Source organism: Barbus barbus, assembly GCF_936440315.1.
Source record: "Barbus barbus genome assembly, chromosome: 4".
Lineage (NCBI taxonomy): Eukaryota > Metazoa > Chordata > Actinopteri > Cypriniformes > Cyprinidae > Barbus > Barbus barbus.
This window is the reverse complement of record NC_136732.1, coordinates 37,259,671-37,278,459: the sequence shown is the minus strand read 5'-3', so window position 1 is coordinate 37,278,459 and position 18,789 is coordinate 37,259,671. Positions and strand designations below refer to the sequence as shown.

Sequence of the window (18,789 nt, the reverse complement as noted above, 5' to 3'; positions counted from 1 at the left end):
ATTATTAGCTTTTCATTGCAGTTCCCTGGTAAATCCCCAGGGTTTTGCAAAGATCAGTTTGGAAAATCTCACTTAAGATCAACAGTTTAGCCATGTCAGTTTTATAGTTTGATCAATATTTTGGATTAGTTTTTAGTTTTTATACACTTTTTTTATACATTATTGTTATTTATTTTTTTTACTTTTAAAGTTTTTGTAATTTTATTGTGCTTTTGTCATTTTTATATTGTTTTAGTCACTTTTTTTTATACGTATATTTCATCTCAAGAACTGAAAATGTTTTTATGGTTTTAGTTTTTTTTTTTTTTTTAACCCTAATCTGGATCACTCATTTATAAAGTTCTATACATCTCCATCCCATTTCTGTTTGTTTATTTAAAAGTTTGCACATTATACCGTATTTCAAGTCATTCTGTAGAATTTCACAGAAATTCCTTCAAACTCGACATGAAAAATAGAGATTCATCCGGTTCTGCTTAAACAGGTAAGATCACATACTTTTAATCTATCATAATTCTGAAGCATTTACACTCATATTTACATCAGACATCACTGCACCTCATGTGTCTATATATATTTGAAAAGTTTTCACCCAGGGTGAAGGAGGAAAGTGAATAACTGTGTGTGTGAGAAGTGAACGAGAGAGAGCATCTGTCTGGTTTTACCGTGGTAAACGGCTGTTTTTCTATCTCTGCTGTGCTGTAAATATCAGTCCCGTCTCCTCTACCCCTCAACCCAGCAAAATCTTGTATTTTGTTCTAAAACAATAAGGTTTATTTGTAAGGATTTTTAAAAATCTATCTCTTTCTCATTTTTGTAAGCATTCAAATGATAAATTATCTTTACAAAAAAAAAAGGTTTAAAGGTGAAATATTGAAAGATAAATGTGTCTCTCTGAAGCCCTCCAGATCTGTGACAGTATCAGTTTGTGTTTTCTTTCTCTTCTACTATCGCTACAAGCCTCAGATGAAAACTCTATTTGTTATTCTGACATTAGTTATCACAATTATTATGATATCATATTTATTACTACCCATTGATATGAACACCATCATTATTATTATTACATAAATAAACTTGTCTTCTTCAGCATTTGGTGGAGTTTTTGTTTATATATGGTTTACAAATATAAATAATAAATGCTTTAAATATTTCCAGATAATGAAATAATAATAAATTTTTTTCTTGAATGTAGTAATTCTGGAAACATGTCTTATAACTCAATACATGAACATTTAGAAACAATGTTATATTTTAGGAAGGGGGTCATTTGTAAGGGGATCATAATATTTTGCATAGAAAGTTTGAAACCCCTTGAATTGCCCTTAAGAAAACATGATTAGATTGTTTTGAAAAGAAGTAGTTATGCACATCCGGTCAAGACTCAGTTTGGCAAACCAAACACTTCCATACTGTCTTATGACATACACTGTAAAAAAATAAAAAAAAATAAAAAAAAGTTGAGCCAATTTAAAATTTTAAGGCAACCAGCTTCAGTAGATTTTTGAGTTTTCTCAAATTATTTTTGTAGGAGATTCTCAACTTTTTGTTATATAAACTTAAAACAACGAGTTGAGAAAACCTGCTGAAGCTGGTTGCCTTAATTTTAAATTGGCTCAACTTTTTTTTTTTTTCTTTAAGTGTAGTAGCTATACGTTCCCCATCACCAGTAAACTTCTAGTGTGCAGTAGGTTACACAGTACTAGGATTACATGTAATCTAGATTATGTAATCAGATTCCAAAAAATAAGTACTTGTAATTAGATTATATTACATTTTAAAATACTTGTAATCCAACTACAAAAAAAATATTATAATACATATATATATATATAGTGACGAGCATCCCGAAGGATCATCAGCGTCGCCCTGGAAACAAGCAAGGAACACCTGCACATCCTCATCACAGGCTGATCATGCGGCGGCTAGATAAGCCACGCAAGCCCCACACACAGGGAGAGGACTCCATGAGACCAAGAACTAACTCGCCATCTCATTTCTCCCACAGACACCAGCGTGTGACCGACAAGCCCCACTTGGACACTACACGGACACTCAGCACTGGGAAATGAGGAAGAGAGCACTCACCGCACTGGAGCACTCACAAGGACCTTTTTTGCCCTTCCCTGCACTACACACCGCCTCAATAAAGCCACCCTTCGGGGCCTTTAACCTGCCTTCCTTGTCGTGTGATTCCTCAACCCGTTACTATATATATATATATATATATATATTATAAATTATTCAGAATTCATTGATTCTAATTCTTCTATTTCATCTTTTAAATGTTCATTTTAAAATCCTCAACTACTGATGAACACATTATCATTCAATGGGTTATTTAACCACATTATGGTGTCTTTTGAAGGCTTTTGTCTTTTAAACACATTAAAATGCGTTGGGTCAAAAGTAATCAAAATTAGTATTGTCATGCAATTTGGAATCAGCAACGGACTACAATTTGTAATAATCTACCCAGCACTGTATGAATTGAATTTTCGCTGATAGAATTCAAGTGTGCTGAGCTGGACGTCCGGTCGAGTGTGTTCTGTTGTTTTCAGGGTGATGTGAGAACAGAAGAGAGCATTTGTCTTCCTGCTTCCCCCTCAGGACTGTAAGATGGAAAGCACCTGTCCATCTCCTAGGCAACCATTTACCTAAGAGCAGCGTAGATCTCAATGAATCAGGCCCTGCAGAAACACATGCCATTACACCGAGACGTATAGACCATAATGGACAATAAACAAGAGTTTGCAGAAACTTTAAAACATCTCCACAAACACATGCTAGAGGTGCTGGATAACAGAGAACGTATAAATGTATGTAAATAAATTACGATGTTAAGACTTTTTCCAGTGAATTCCAGTAAAAGCCAGACACAAGCCAAGTGCTAAAAAAAAGCTAATTGTCAGCTTAATTCACAGAATAGAGAGACCACTGAACATCTGTCGACGGATTTTTGACTATTTAATGAAAATACTAATACTAACCAGAAAAGGCTACAGCACATAAATGCATTGTTTATGTGTTGTGAACTTCAGTGTGGCTTTCTTGACATCTAATGGTGAAATTGTGCAACTGACTCAAAACTTGAGGTACTGTAGATGTTTCTTAGGTCCAGTACAGTTAGGGTTGCCAACCGTCCCGTATTAGCTGGGACGTCCGTACATTGGGTTTAATTTATGCGTCCCGTATTGTCCCGTTTCTGCTAACCACTGACTGATACAACAGCAGGAGTGCTGATCACTTGAAAATGATCTCCGATACCTTTCATTATCCAGTCACAGCCACCCTCTCACAGTATACGTTAAGTAAATCAGAAATCATGAACATAACCGCTCGAGGAAGGCTGCGCAATGGTCGCTGTCAGGTATGCGTCTCTCACTCTTTTAGATTCACTTTTGAGCAATTGATGTTATGTAGTTATCTTAATTTTAACCGAACTTAATTCTGAATTGGATTCTCATTGTTTAATTATTTAATTGGCATGACACATTTTTACCTGAAAATTAAGATGTTGTATTTGATTTATTCTGATCTCTTCTGAAAACATTATGACTAGTAGATTAAGTGGAGTCTGGTATTACCGCAAATCTGCATCCAGGATAGGTCAAACTGAAGGCCCAGAGAATAAAGCATGTGGCACATCATGAGGGACCTTCTGATTTCTGTCCATCACTGACTTAGCAAGATGCAGCTGTGTGACTAATTAAAACTACACTCTTTGAAGGAGTGAACATTTGGCAACTGACTTAAAGTTACTAATTCTCTCTACATCCTCTGACTAAACTCAGAACTGGCGAGTTTGTAATTGTGAAGCCCGTGCTGGCCATGCGAGGCCCTAAGCAATACTGGGTCCCTAATGAATGAATAATTGAAAGTATGCATGTCTAGAATATCAACTATCTAAATGAATACATAATCGATATTTGTGATCAGTTCTTAATTAGAAATACAGCATAAATTTAATGATCACTTGAAATTGGAGTCAGATTAAACACGGAGCTAGACTAAAATGGAAACTAAATCCTGATAAATTAAGTGAGCTTTGCAGTAGAACATGTAAAAGAGCTACATGCATTATACCTTCGCTCACGCCACTGGATTCCGTCGTTGGGCCAATTGGGTGGACTTTACACTGAAAGTTTTAGATTGCTGCAGTTCAAACTGTGTAAACAGCAAATAGAAAAACCACCAGCAAATTACGAAAACATCTACATCCGTTTGACAGCACATGTGCTGCAAATACTCACAACCAACTAAATACAAAAACATGTTGCAAATACTCACAACACAAACAAATAAAGAAACATGCTGCAAATGTGCACAATGCAACTAAATACAGAAACGCGCAAGTTGCTCAGACCACAACAGGAGGACCCCAACAATGCCCAAATTACCCCCAACAAAATGAAAATGAACTCTTTTTAGTACAAATACCATGGTTAAATTATTGTTAGTGTAGTAAATCCATAGATAATTTATGGTTACCATGGTTTAACTATAGTAACCATTTTTTGTTTTTTATTTATTTAAATGTATTTATTAACTAATTTTAATAGTTAAACCATATGGTCAATTTTTGTAAGGGAGTTTGTAAAGGTAAGTTACCCATCTTACAAAACCTTTCACAGTTACAGTAATTGTGTATTTCGTCTGCTTATTTAGGCTAATAATATCCAAAAAAAGCTAAGGAATCATATGATTAGGATGTTAAAATAAACAAAAATCTCACCTTTCACAGCAAACACTGATTAACATGTCCCAACCATGTTCGTAACTTTGCGGTTCCTTTCAACATTTCCAATGTGGTGCCTATTTGCAGTGCGTTTCTGTTTTTGCAGCGCGTTTTCTTATTTGTTAGTGTTGTGAGTATTTGCAGCGCGTTTCTGTATTTGGTCACATGACAAAGAGTTTTATTGATCAAAATGTAAATTGTTCTAGTATAACCAAAGTGAATATAACCATTTATGTATCAAGTTATTCTACTAATATAATCTTGTATCTGCCTGTGTGTAGAGGCCTGCATGAATGGAACATGCAGACATATGGGGAGGCTGCATGTCCTGTTTTGACATTACACAAAATATATGAGGGCCCTTACTTTCACAGAACATAAATTTAAGGTCTCCTGTCTGCATCTTGGTAGCAGACTAGAGACAGTCAAAAAAGTTAAAACGCATATGTATGAAATGTATTGAACACACCCTAGAGGAAAAACTACATAAACAGGATTCAAGATTCAAGATTCAAGAGTTTTATTCGTCACATACACAATTATACAGAGTATAACCAGCAGTGAAATGTAGGTCAGGTCCGCTCCAAGGACAGTGCAATTATAAAGTATACAAATATTAAGAGAAGAAAAGTAGAAAAAAATAAAATAAAATAAAAAGAATAAAATAAAAAGATAGATAAAAAATATAAATATAAATGTGCAGGTCAGCAGGATCCAAAAAAGATTCGGGAGATCTCTCTTCAGAGTTTTCTCGACCTTATTGTCTAATGATATTAAAGTCTCTCTTCTGACATCAAAACCCCAAGACTTCAAGAGTGATTCTTCATAGAAAAGGCAGAAGCCACCACACACATTGTGAGTATTTGCAGCATGTGTTGTCAAATTGATGAAGATGTTTTCTTAATTTGAAGGTGTTTTTTATTTTAAATTTGCATGTTTTTTTTTGTTTTTTTTCATTTGCAGGGTGTACAATACAATACAGCACTGAAATCCTTATGTCAGTAGCTCAAATGCAGCAAAAACATTAAAGAAAAAATGTGTGGAAACCGTTCAACACATCAAGTTAAGAAAACAAAATCAAGAGTCATATGCCAAACTAATAATAAACACCCACTACTAATATAAAAAAAAACATCATCTCATTGTTATTATGACTATCCACATTTTAGAATAATAATGTCATCAAAACTATTGTATTAAATAATAGAAGTTAAAGGATAGAAAAGATGTAGTGAGCAAAATAAAAACAATTTTTTACTTTGATGACATCGTTTCACTTGTGCAATGGATGATGTGATGTGTTGGTGTGTGTTTATTGAGATGATTGAAGTGAATGTGATTTGATTTCAGTGTCAATCTGAGCACACAGCGCGTCAGATTAAACAGCAGTTAGAGATGAAGAGGCTACAATCATGACACTATGAATATGCTTTAATCACAGCCAGGAGGACCTCATACCAATCACAGAGAATCTCCCCAGCAAAAAGGAATACAGCAGTTTATATAAAACAGGTACATGACAAAGGTAGCATGACTCACTACATAATTTTTCTCTAATATGATTGGTTCTTCATATGAGCAATGCCACCTCCCACCTCCTCTGTTACTGGCAAAGCAAATTATTATTATTATTTTTTTTATTAATTAATTTATTTTTGATAACTTCAGCTTGTTCTCAAATCATGGGGACATTTTAATTAAAACATATATGAATGGTAATTCTGCAAGGAAAAGGAATGTTAGTTATGATTAATTCCAAATTTCCTTCACAAGTTGATAAATTGTGTGTTTGTTCTGCAGAAGATTCCAGTCTCAATGGAAAGGTGAATGATCTGCTGGTGTCTCTGGTCTCTCTGCTTCTGATCCAAAGCCACTTCAGTTCTGATCCTGGATGTTCTTCCAGAGTCCAGATCTCATCACAGCCGGATCCACAGATGTCTTCTGGAGCTTTGATTCATGTGCCACGTTACTTGGGCAACCTGCCCTTCAGAGTCTGGAAGAAGATGCAGGACATCGTCCAAAACAGTGAGTCTGTGCTATTACAAATACACTGGAAATGACACATAGGGGAATATTTAATTTGTGCACTAGTTTCTAGAAGGTCTCCAGAGGTTCTCCAGTGCGCTGAGCTGAGGAACCTCAAATGGTGCTTCATGTGCCTTTTTACACTTTATTCACACTACAACTTTGACTATATATTAAAATACTAAAGTAATAGGTAACACTTTAGTGTAGAGACAAATTCTCACTATCATCTAGTTTCTTCTTAGCATCCCTATTATTAAAATATTGGCTGTTAATTAGTACTAATAAAGCACATACTGCATGACCATATTCTACATCTCTAATCCTACCCAATACCTAAACCTAACAACTGCCTTATTACTTATTAATAAGCAGCAAATTAGGAGTTTATTGAGGCAAAAGTCATAGTTAATGGCTTGTTAATGGCAAGAATTGGCCTTAAAACAGTGTGATCAAATAATGCATTTATAACATTAAAAAGTGTGACCAAATAATGCATTTACAACATTATAGATCAGAGACAAACAAGTCAGAACAGCTTCATGTGTACAATCATGAAAATAAAATAAAATAATTAAAAGTTTTTGTTGTTGTTGTTGTTGATTGCAAAGTCTCCTGGTGCAGTCATTGTCTTTAAGAGTTCCTTGAATAAGAGAAAATCAAACAGGTTACAACAGATCTAGATCCTACAGATATGGTCGTACCCACCATCCGGACCTTGTTTTTTTTTTTTTTCCAATGTGTATATAATGAAAGTTGTGAAATAATTGCCTAATATTAACCATACTTTGGTGCTTTGAGGATATCGTGAATATGTTTTGATTTAGGGTCACAAGCTGTGGCTTATATGAATAAAAATAATAATAACAAACGTGACACTTGTAAATTAAATATTTTTATACATACTGATTTATTCATTAATGCGTAATATGTTTTATTTAATTTTTTAAATTGAGCTCTAAAAGATTTTCAGAATTTTTACAACTCAATAGCTTTAGACCATTTCCAAATGTTAAATCTTAAAATAAAATCATAAGGTTACAACTACATCTTTCTGGAAAAAAAGAAGCAGCAACTGGTATATAGTTTATTTATTGTTATTTTCAAAGCTTCAATGTACTGTCATTAACTCTAACAAATAAGTTCTTGTTAAAAACTAACCAAAATTAATTGCTTTTGAATGGATGCCTATGCGGGTCAAATTGAACCACGAACATCACAAATTTATAATAATTTCTTTATGTACATTTCATAACACATCAGTGTGTTGAAACTGTGTATGCATGTCCATGACCCTAAATGAGAAAAAGTCACAAAATTTTAAGAAAATCAATATAGGTTAAATAAATAAAAATAAATAATAATAAATTCTCTCTCCGGATGCGCGCCGGTGCCAAGTTCAAGAGCTGCCGTGGTTATTTTAACAACAACAGAAACACGGTGAGAGGCAAAATTATAGATTACTTTCACTAAAATACAGCAGAAAAAAACAATGCTGCAAATACAGTTATTTTTCTTACTATCTATTTATCTATCTATAACTTATGACTCAAACCAGATGTAACAAGACGTTTCTGATCTACATTTAGCAATATATAGGCTATATACACACATATATATATATATATATATATATATATATATATATACAGTGGTATGCGAAAGTTTGGGAACCCCTTGCAGAATCTGTGAAAATGTGGATAATTTTACCAAAATAAGAGAGATCATACAAAATGCATGTTATTTTTTATTTAGTACTGTCCTGAGTAAGATATTTTCCATAAAAGATGTTTACATATAGTCCACAAGACAAAAAAATAGCTGAAATTATTAAAATAACCACATTCAAAAGTTTGGGAACCCTTGGTTCTTAATACTGTGTGTGGTTACCTGGATGATCTACGACTGTTTTTTTTGTTTTGTGATGGTTGTTCATGAGTCCCTTGTTAAAGTGATTAAACTGAGCACTGTTCTTCAGTAAAATCCTCCAGGTCCTGCAGAATCTTCAGTTTTCCAGCATCTTTTGCATATTTGAACCCTTTCCAGCAGTAACTGTATGATTTTGAGATCCACCTTTTCACACTGAGGATGATTGAGGGACTCAAACACAACAATTAAAAAAGGTTCAAACATTCACTGATGCTCCAGAAGGAAACACGATGCATTAAGAGCCGGGGGGTGAAAACTTTTGAACAGGATGAAGATGTCCAAATTTTTCTTATTTTGTTGAAATATCATATTTTTCCATTTAGTACTGCCCTTCTGACGCGACAGAAGATACTTGCATGTTTCCTGGAAGACAAATGAAGTACAATTTACCTTGATCTTCAAATTCAAAAAGTTTTCACCCCCCGGCTCTTAATGCATCGTGTTTCCTTCAGGAACATCAGTCATTAAGCTTTTCTAAAGGCATGTCACTTTCAGTTCCAATATAAAATTTCTGCCTTTAGCTCTTTTGAGAAATAGTCAATGTTTGTTTTGTTTTTGTCCACAAATAAAAAAAATTTTGATGACAATGATGCATCAGATATAGAATAACATCACTGTGGGTGGGGCATCATTCTTTAGTGGCTTTCTTTACATTTAGGTGTGTTCTCAGAGCTTTATAACACACACACACACATAATTCACTGGTCTAGCAAAACAGTTTCACTCCCATTTATGTTCAAATATCCTACAATACATGCTGTGAATATTGTATAGACGACTGAATTTTGTCTAATTTGCATCTCTTGAGGAAACAAATTAAGCAAAGTGATTTACATCAATTTGCATCTCTCATTTTCATTTCTCCTGACCATTTATTTTTAAGTTAGAGTTAAACGGAGTTAAACAGATGTCATTAAACCGAATATATATTTAAAAAAAGTTTGGAGCATTTTTTTGTTAAATATACCTTTTTTGTTTTTTAAAGTAACGACCAAGCGGCCAGCGGCATACAGTGAGCTGATCATAGCCTATGTTTGATCAATTTAGCCATCTCAAATCATCACGACTTGCCTTCAATAAAATCTATAGATATAAAACATGTAACAAAGCATATTCAATCCTTTGTGTGGAGAGTAGAAGCTAAAGCATGCTTTGCAGGACATGGAGGCGCAAGTGCGATTACTTGCATTTATTTATTTTTTTCAGTGGAAACTACTTCAAATACACTGTCATTTTTACTCATAAGAGTAATACATCATTTGTAAAGGGTGTACTTTTATTTGTGTGCCCTCACAATATCAACAAAACGTGCTTTTATAAAATAAAAACAACAAACATAATTTGCTTTCTGCCGTCTCGTCTGGAACAGAATCACTTTACAAAAATGTAAAAAAAAAAAAAAATGTTCTGTAAAATAAAATAAAAAAGTAAGACAATAATAATGATAATAATAACTACCCTACAACAACTGTATTAATACATTTATTATAACATTCACCGATAGTGTTCAAATTGGGATCTGTAATCTAATGTTTTAAAAGAAGTCTCTTCTGCTCAGCCATGCTGCATTTATTTGTACAGTAAAAAAAAATAAATGCCTGATTCAAGAACGGGGTCTGAAAAATGGGCAAAAAAAATATTATTTTACTAACTTATTAATTTTAAGTTAAATTGTGCTTTGTTTGGATAATGTTTGATAGAATGCTAAAAAAAAGTGTTCAGTGTTAAGTAAATTTAAAAGCAGGACAAAACAATAAAAAGCACATTTTGGCTATTTAATTTATGCAGTGGAGAAAACAATTTGGCAAAATAGGCGTACGGGGAGGGGGGGTCGGGGGGGACCTTGTTCAGTATTCGGCCTTTGGCCAAGAATGCTCATTTCGCTGTATCCCTACTTTCATAATAATCATAATCATAATCAATTAATTCAAATGTTTCCTTACTATTTCCCCTTGACACATTCATGGTAATTACTTTTGCTGGGCCTTTTTTTTCATCCCTAATTTATGGCTGTTTAAAATAGAAAAATAAGGAGAAGCCTAAAACAGTCCGAGGCCCGGCCCGCGTCTGACCTATGATATGAAAATTGACCCGAAGCCTGGCCCTAGGGGCGTAAAAAAGTCGGGGCCGTCAGGCATGGGCTGAAATGCAGGGCACTAGTTAGGATGACAAAAAGTTTAAAAGGTAAGTTTGGTCTGCCTAAAAAGCAATAGAAAAAAGCAATTGAACTTTTGATAGAATTCACTTCTGTGAATATATCGCCATTCAAATCCATGAGTTTTATCACTAAGGTGACATTTAAATTTATTTTTGCAGACGTCCACATGAGAAACAATTACCATCCAAATAAGGCTATTCCCGGTAACACTTTATTTTGATAGTCCACTTTAGAAATTCTACCAACAGTAAGTAACTTTACAACTACTTGCCAACTAGCAGTCATTAGAGTATTAGTAGACTGCTTAATATCTTCTAACACTTTATTTTGATGGGTCCACAGCATATTTACTACAAGAAACTTTACAAGTGTATGTCAACTTATTCTACTAACCCTAAAACCTAACCTAACAGTCTACTCTGAGAGTTAGTAGACATGTAGATGCAAATAAATGAGAATTAGTTGACATTCTATGACTTATAATAGCATGTCAAAATAAAGTGGAACCCTATTCTCCCTTGTTCCTCTCCTAATGTCCTTCGTTACTTTACCTGTGCTCTCTGTCGTGGATCGTTGTCTGTCATGGAACGTGTTCTTCCCTTTAGGGTAGTGTTTTGTTTTATTTTTGATTGTTAATAAAAAGTCGACCTTGTGTATGTGTAACAGAATGGCGCGTCTTCCCCGTCACTCATCACTGTCACCTGTTTATCTCCAATCATCACCCGCACCTGCACCTCATCAATCTCCAATCACCACACTCATAAAAGCACTTCCCTCAGCTCACTACTTCGTCCGATCTTGAAGTGACGTTACAGCACTACACTGTCTGTCAGGATTGCTACATGGACCGTCTCTGCTTCCCTAAAAGCTGAGTATAGATACCTGTGAATACTTACCTGTCCTTACTTACCTTCTGCCTTGTCCTCTTCCAGTCATCCTCCTCGTCTGTCCCCGATGGCTTGTTTGAATCCTCGTGTGTCTCTGCCGCTCTGACGCTGCCAATCTCTAGGATCTGTCAAGATAGAGAGCCGAACTGTTACTGTGACTTTCACCTCACGTTAATCTCACGGATTGATACTCACCAAGTCTGAAGACTCTTCACTGCTCCTGTGTGCTGCTCACTTCATTAATAAACACTGTGTGATTCACCCTACCTTCTGTGTCCAGCAGTTTCGTTACAGTATGACCACCCTTACGGAAAAGAAGTTTATTCAAGTGTGCTATTTGTATACTTCTTTTAAACTTAAAATAGGAAAGTATACTTTTAGTCTGCTTTTTATGTATTTCTCAGAAATGGGCTTCATGTACTTCTCAGAAATATACTTAAAATTACATTTGTATACTTGACATGCTTAGAAAAAATCTAAATATATTTGAGCTATACTTATGCTCCTAGAATCCAAGTTTTCATTGTTATATGGTAAGGGGCGCTAGTACTCATTTTCTGTAAACAATTACTAAAAAACACAAGTGAAGAAGAAACCAAAACAACAGATGCTTCCACATGTAATCTAACACGATCATCAGACATAAAACAGCATCAAAACTGTGTAACGTTATGGTTACCAATGTCGACCGATGAAGAGGTAATAATGACTGTCAAGCTTTGGGGTGTTGATCGACTCCATGTATGTTTTGATGATCATTCTGAATCCAATTCATAGACTTTTTTTTCAGCTTTTTGTTCAAAATGTTGTTTATTTCTTTATTTTTTGATTTATGAAACTTACCCACATTCAGGTGTTTCAAAAAAGAATAGAAAAAGTTCAGATATTCATATAACAAAATATAGCCTATACAAATTAATACCTAATAGGGACATAGTAGTATACTTAGAGTATGATTTAAAGTTCACTTAAAAAAATCTGAGTTTACTTTCAGTATAAAACTACTAAACTAGTAGTTTACTGAGACTATACTTCAAAGTGTACTAAAAATGCTACTACAAGTATTTAATTAGTCAACTATCAGTATACCTATAAGTTAATTTTTAGTATAGTTGCAGTACAAGCTAAAAACTTTGATGTAAACCAGCTGTGTACTCAAAGTTTACTACTGGTATACTTAAAAGTATACTTTTATATACTAGAAAGTGGGCCAATTTAGTCCCAACGAGTATTGAAATAGTACACTTACAAGTATACTACTAGTGCAATGATATTTGTATACTTACTACATAAAGTATACTTTAAAATATACTTGAACTTTACTTAAGTATACTTAACCCTTTGATGCACACGCTATGAAAACCCCTTCTAATGCACAACATGGGTCTAAAATGATACATATTCGTTTTCTTTTATTTTATGCTTCGCTGGACACAATTTTGTTTTATCTTTTTGTAGTATCTTCAATAAAGATCAGTCTACTACATGTATTGAGTTGAAGTTAATCTTTACTTTCTGTTACCTCAGTTACAACCACAGACATCAGCACAGCATGCCTTCTGCATGGGATGCCTTCTTCAACTAACTTACAGGTAAGAACACAACACTTTGAATACAATACTACAGGATACTACATCCCCTCCCTTTAAGCTATCAATTGGATTGTCTTTTTCTTTACTTAGAAATTGCTTTCTTTTATATTATAGATTATATTATTAAATAAAATCACAAAACTAAATACCAATGAAATTGCTTAAGATATGTAACTCTGTATATCAACAACCCTTATGAATATCTGATTGATTAGATCTACATTTTTTTTTTTTTTTTTAGAAGAAGAGCTCTTCAAACGTATATCAGTTATTTTACTCTGATTCTTTTACTAACTTTGCCTATGCAGCATAGTCTTTTAAGTGAGCTGGAAAACGTCTTTCTCTGGCAGGCCTTCTCGGGGTTGTTGGTTGATTAGTCTCTTTTTCAACAGCAGTCACTTCTTGCGATCATCCGTTCTCAAGGGCAGACATCTCCTTGTCTGCAGGTGCATCTGCAACATCAGTGTTGGGAGTAACGCGTTACAAAAGTAATGTATTACAGTAACGGATTACTTTTTGCTGTAACGCAGTAGTGTAAGGCATTACTAATCAATTTTCAGTAATATTTTACTCGGTACATGTTCAGTAACGCTTGCATTACAACACACTTTTAGCCCAATTTTTATTTTTTTGATTGAATGTCCCTAGGGCCGGGCTTCGGGCCAATATTCACATCATAGTTCAGACGCGGGCCGGTCCTCGAGCCTGTTTTAGGCTTCTCCTTATCTTTATATTTTAGACATCCATCAATTATTGGTGAAAAAAAAGTGCCGCCCTGGTGGAAATAACATGAGTCCATGCTGCTGCGAGCCGTCAGCACAGATGAAGAGTTCTGCTTCAAATACAGGCAATAAAGCAAAAGCCCCAGCAAAAGTAATTACCATGAATGTGTCCGGGGGGAAATAGTAAGGATTCACCATCTCCTCGTTAGATGCGCCTTTAGAGAGAAGTGCATCTTCACGGATAACGATTATATTAAATAGTTTTTGTTTCTGTTTTAATTTATTTTGTTAAGTAGTAGTTTAAAGGTTTCTATAGATATATTTATCATGTCTGTGAGGCATGTATTCGCTCTCTTTCGGTTCATTTTTGTGAAGCGCTCCTGTTCAAGATAAAAGTTGTTGATATTGTGAGTGCACACAAATAAAAGTAGACCCTTTACAGTTACAAATTATGTATTACTCTTACCTTTATGAGCAAAAATTACGGCATAAGTTGTTTACATTGAAAAAAAAATTGCAGTTGATTGCGCTGGTGCCTCCATGTCCTGCGCTTTAGCTTCCACTCTCCACACAAACTAGATGCAGCGCACATTTATCTAGGTTTAACATTTAAACATTGTTATATGCTGGAACTGTTTTAGTATATCTATAGATTTTATTTTAGGCATGTCATGATGATTTGAGAAGGCTAAATTGATCAAGCATAAGCTATGATCAGCCTGCCAGTCTGCCGCTGGACGCTTGGTCGTTACTTTAAGAAAGAAAAAAAAAGTTATTTAATGAACAAAAAATTCTCCAAATTAACTTTTTTCTAAATTAACTTAATAAAAAGCCAGAACGAAATATAAACACGTTGCCATTAGGGCAGGGCTCTAGTACATTTTGTCATTTTAGAATGTTAAGTTCTACTTCTGTAGATATTTTGGTGAAAGTAACTCAAAAGTAATACATGAGTCATGTAACGCATTACAATTCTGAGACCGTAATATTGTAAGGTAAGGAATTTCTTTTAAATAACAGTAACAAGTAATCTGTAATGTATTACAGTTTGGAAGTAACTTGCACAACACTGTGCAACAGGAACACACATTTTCCCGGCTTCAGCTGCAAACCAGCTTCTTTCAGCCTTGACAACACATCATCTAGTGTCTTCAAGTGACTGTCTTGATTTACTCCAGTCACCAATATATCATCCAGATAAACAACTACTCCAGGAATACCTTGCAACAATCCCTCCATTGTTCTCTGGAAGATAGCAGGAGCTCAAGCAACTCCAAAGGGCAGACGATTATATGTGAATAACCCTTTGAGAGTATTCACAGTCAAGGATTTCTTGGAGTTCTCATCCATGATGATTTGTTGGTATGCATGACTCATGTGCAGTTTTGTGAACTGCTTTCCTCCATCCAGTAGAGCAAAAAGATCGTCCTCTCTTGGTATGGGATATTGTTCCAGTGTTGACACTCTGTTGACTGTAAATTTGTAGTCACCGCATAATCTTATACTCCCATCTGGTTTCAAGATAGGAACAACAGGAGCTGCCCACTCTGAATACTTAACAGGTGAGATGATCTTGTCCCTCAACAGACGATTAATCTCTTCCTCCACCTTTGTTTTTAAGGCATATGGCACTGATCTGTTCCAGCTTTATTTCACCTCATTGCAGTTGGATTTCTTCCAGCCAGGCTCTGCCTAGTAAGCATGGTCCTGTTCCTTTGACTATGACAAGAGGCATTTCCTTTTCCTGCTGCTGGTATTTTATGTGTACATCTGCCACCCCCACTATCTTTAATGGCTCTCCCGTATAAGTTCTCAACTTGATTTTTGAGGGTCTTAGTTTGGGAGCTTTTGAGTCTTTCCAGATGTCATTGAACATTCCCTCATTCATTAGACTGACACTACATCCTGTATCAATTTCAAAGTTCGTCATCAATATGTAACTCAATAGTGAGGGGTTTCACTTTCTTCAATGCATCAGTTTTTACACATGCCAACGTGACTGTTTCTTCAGATTCCTCACTTTCATTATTTCCACTTACATTAAATGCTCAATGTGGACGCACTCCTTTCCCTCTTTTTCCAGTTACAGTGTGTCCACTCTGTTTATTTTTGTTGCAACAGGCCCTGGCGATATGGCCTATTTTCCCGCACACATAACATTTTTCCTTTTTAAATCTGCATTCACTGGCTCTGTGGTTTTTTTCCTCTGCATCTGTTGCAGTCTATGGTGTCTGTCTGTTCAGCTGTCTCTCCCTTTTTCCCGTGATCAGGTTTCCTCTCTTTGAACCTGACGCTGTTACATGTCTGTACACTGGATTTATTTTGCAAATCGAGCACATTTTTGCTTGCGGCTTCAGTGGCTACTGCGATGTTAAAAGCAGTCTCATGTGTCAGATTTGTTTTGGAAAGCAAACGTCTCTGAATCTGATCATCATCACAAACAAGCCAATCACTAGGAGCATTTGATCTAATGTTGCTCTGTAATTGCAGTCTTGTGTCAAGCCACGCAACTCTGCAACATACTCTGTCACGGTTTCTGTCGGCTTCTTTGTTCTGGAGTCAAATTTAAATCTCTGAACAACCTCACTTGGCTGGGGATTGAAATGGTTTCTTAGCATCACTACCAGCTGCTGATAAGTTCTTTCTCTTGGTTTTACAGGGCTGGGAAGATTTTGCATCGCACTGCAAGTTTGTGGTCCCACAACACTTATGAGAATAGCTCTTTGCTTACCCTCATCTTCGATTCCATTAGCCACAAAAAAATTGCTCCAGTATTTCAGAATATTGTTCCCATGTTTGAGCTTTTGCATCAAATGCTCCTAGTGAGCCAATAGTTCCTGTAGCCATGCTTCCTCGTCTCTCTATCTTTTAAAATCTTCAGTTTCCCTTCACAGCCAGTTATCAGCACGTTTCTCCCCCCTTTTTCTATGTCCTCAATCTGTTGTCATCACGGGCTTTCTGCTTCATCCTTGTCACCAAAAATGTAGTATCTTCAATAAAGATCAGTCTACTACATGTATTGAGTTGAAGTTAACCTTTACTTTCTGTTACCTCAGTTACAACCACAGACATCAGCACAGCATGCCTTCTGCATGGGATGCCTTCTTCAACTAACTTACAGGTAAGAACACAACACTTTGAATACAATAATGACACCTTGTGGTTACTTTAGGATAATACCCTTTTGAAATCAGTTTATTTCAGCATTTAATATTCCCTGATCTACACATTCCATGATTCATGAATATTCAAAATATCTTTTTACAATGACCACAAATTAATATATATATATATTTTTTCCCCCCTTTAGGTTTTGTGTTACTACATCAAGTTTACACACATGAGTCAAAAATGACCCATCTATGTAAGCATGAAAAAACAAAAGAATAAAGACATTATGTTAAAATAATTATTTTAGCAATTATTTAGATCAACACATGTAACACTTTAAATATGTTTATTTGCCATTTTGTCACACATAACTCCTCTTCGATTGACCCTTCTGTCTGATGTATACCTCTGGCTGGGTGGTGGCTGTGTTTTGTTTTTATCCCACATCTTCCCATTGCCTCTGTAATATGGTTTTGAAGGTGGGGCCTGCCCTCCAAGCACCTCTTCATATGGGACACGACAAGCTCTTTGACCAGCTCCTTGATGAATAGCCATCATGCATTGGTCACACCAGCCGTGTAATCACGGTGTTGCGTAGTGAAGTTGGTGTAGGCCAGGGATGGTCAGCATCAGTCCTAGAGAGCCACAGTCCTGCAGAGTTTTGCTTCAACCTTGATAAAAACTCACCTGCCTCTAGCTTTCCAGTAACCCTTAGACCTTGATTAGCTTGTTCAGGTGTGTTCGATTAGGGTTGGAGTTGAAGTCTGCAGGACTTAGGGTCTTCAGGACCAACACTGGCCACCCCTGGTGTAGGCACTGAGGGTGTCAACATCCAGCACATTGTACCACAGCACCACCTCTGTGTTCTCCACTTACATGAGTAGGTGCAAACCATTTTTACTCAATCTATCGGACTGGGTCTGGGTTTCCCCTTCAGAGAACTCGTCAGACAAGTCTTCAATGTCATCAAATGAGTCTTCTTCATTAAGGAGAGCTGGATTTACACCCACAACTCCAGACTGACCCTGTGGCACATAGTCTAGGTCATCAGCATCAGATATTTCAGACTCTGAATCAAGACTAACAATTGTCTGATCTTCCTCATCATGCAGCATCTCTACAAACATTTCAGCCATTAATCTAGAATGTCTGGGAACAGTCATACTAACACTCTGGATAAAGAGTGCACAATAAGCAGTTGAACATGCATATACTGGTTATATATTGTTGCTATCAGACATAAATCTTGTATGTCCAAAACCATTACTTTTCAGAAACACTGACAGACATAAAGGGTGACCAATAGCACTGATTTATGACAAAAAAATAAACAATTATTAAATATGGAGATACAAGGTTTCTGCCTGACAGCAATGCTATATATTTAATAAGTTGTAAAATAAGACTAAATGCATCAATTATACAAAAGCAGCCATGTTTAGTTGTGAAATCTGGGGCAGTTGTATAGTTTTCTGCAGTAAATATGTTCCTATTGCAAATTTTTTTAGCAAATAATCAAAGGTTTCTATATGGGTCATTTTTGAAAAAAAACAAGTTAATTGAGGAATTCCTGGAATTCTGAATGATGAAATTAATTTATTGCAAAGACATATAAAACAAACTCGGT

At 35.5% G+C, this 18,789-nt stretch overlaps 1 protein-coding gene across 1 annotated transcript in view; it reads left to right on the top strand.

Moving 5' to 3' along the window:
- The window catches only part of LOC306868623 (RNA binding protein fox-1 homolog 3-like), a gene marked incomplete at its 3' end in the record, with an annotated part of 234,628 nt that extends 216,915 nt beyond the window's left edge, over positions 1-17,713 (top strand). Inside the window, exons 14-18 of the mRNA XM_079414881.1 lie at positions 2,009-2,187; positions 6,180-6,250; positions 6,539-6,763; positions 17,108-17,172; positions 17,642-17,713. Of these exons, the coding sequence (XP_079271007.1) occupies positions 2,009-2,187; positions 6,180-6,250; positions 6,539-6,763; positions 17,108-17,172; positions 17,642-17,713 (612 nt within the window). The remainder of the gene's footprint in view (positions 1-2,008; positions 2,188-6,179; positions 6,251-6,538; positions 6,764-17,107; positions 17,173-17,641) is intronic.
- Positions 17,714-18,789: the final 1,076 nt, after the last annotated feature.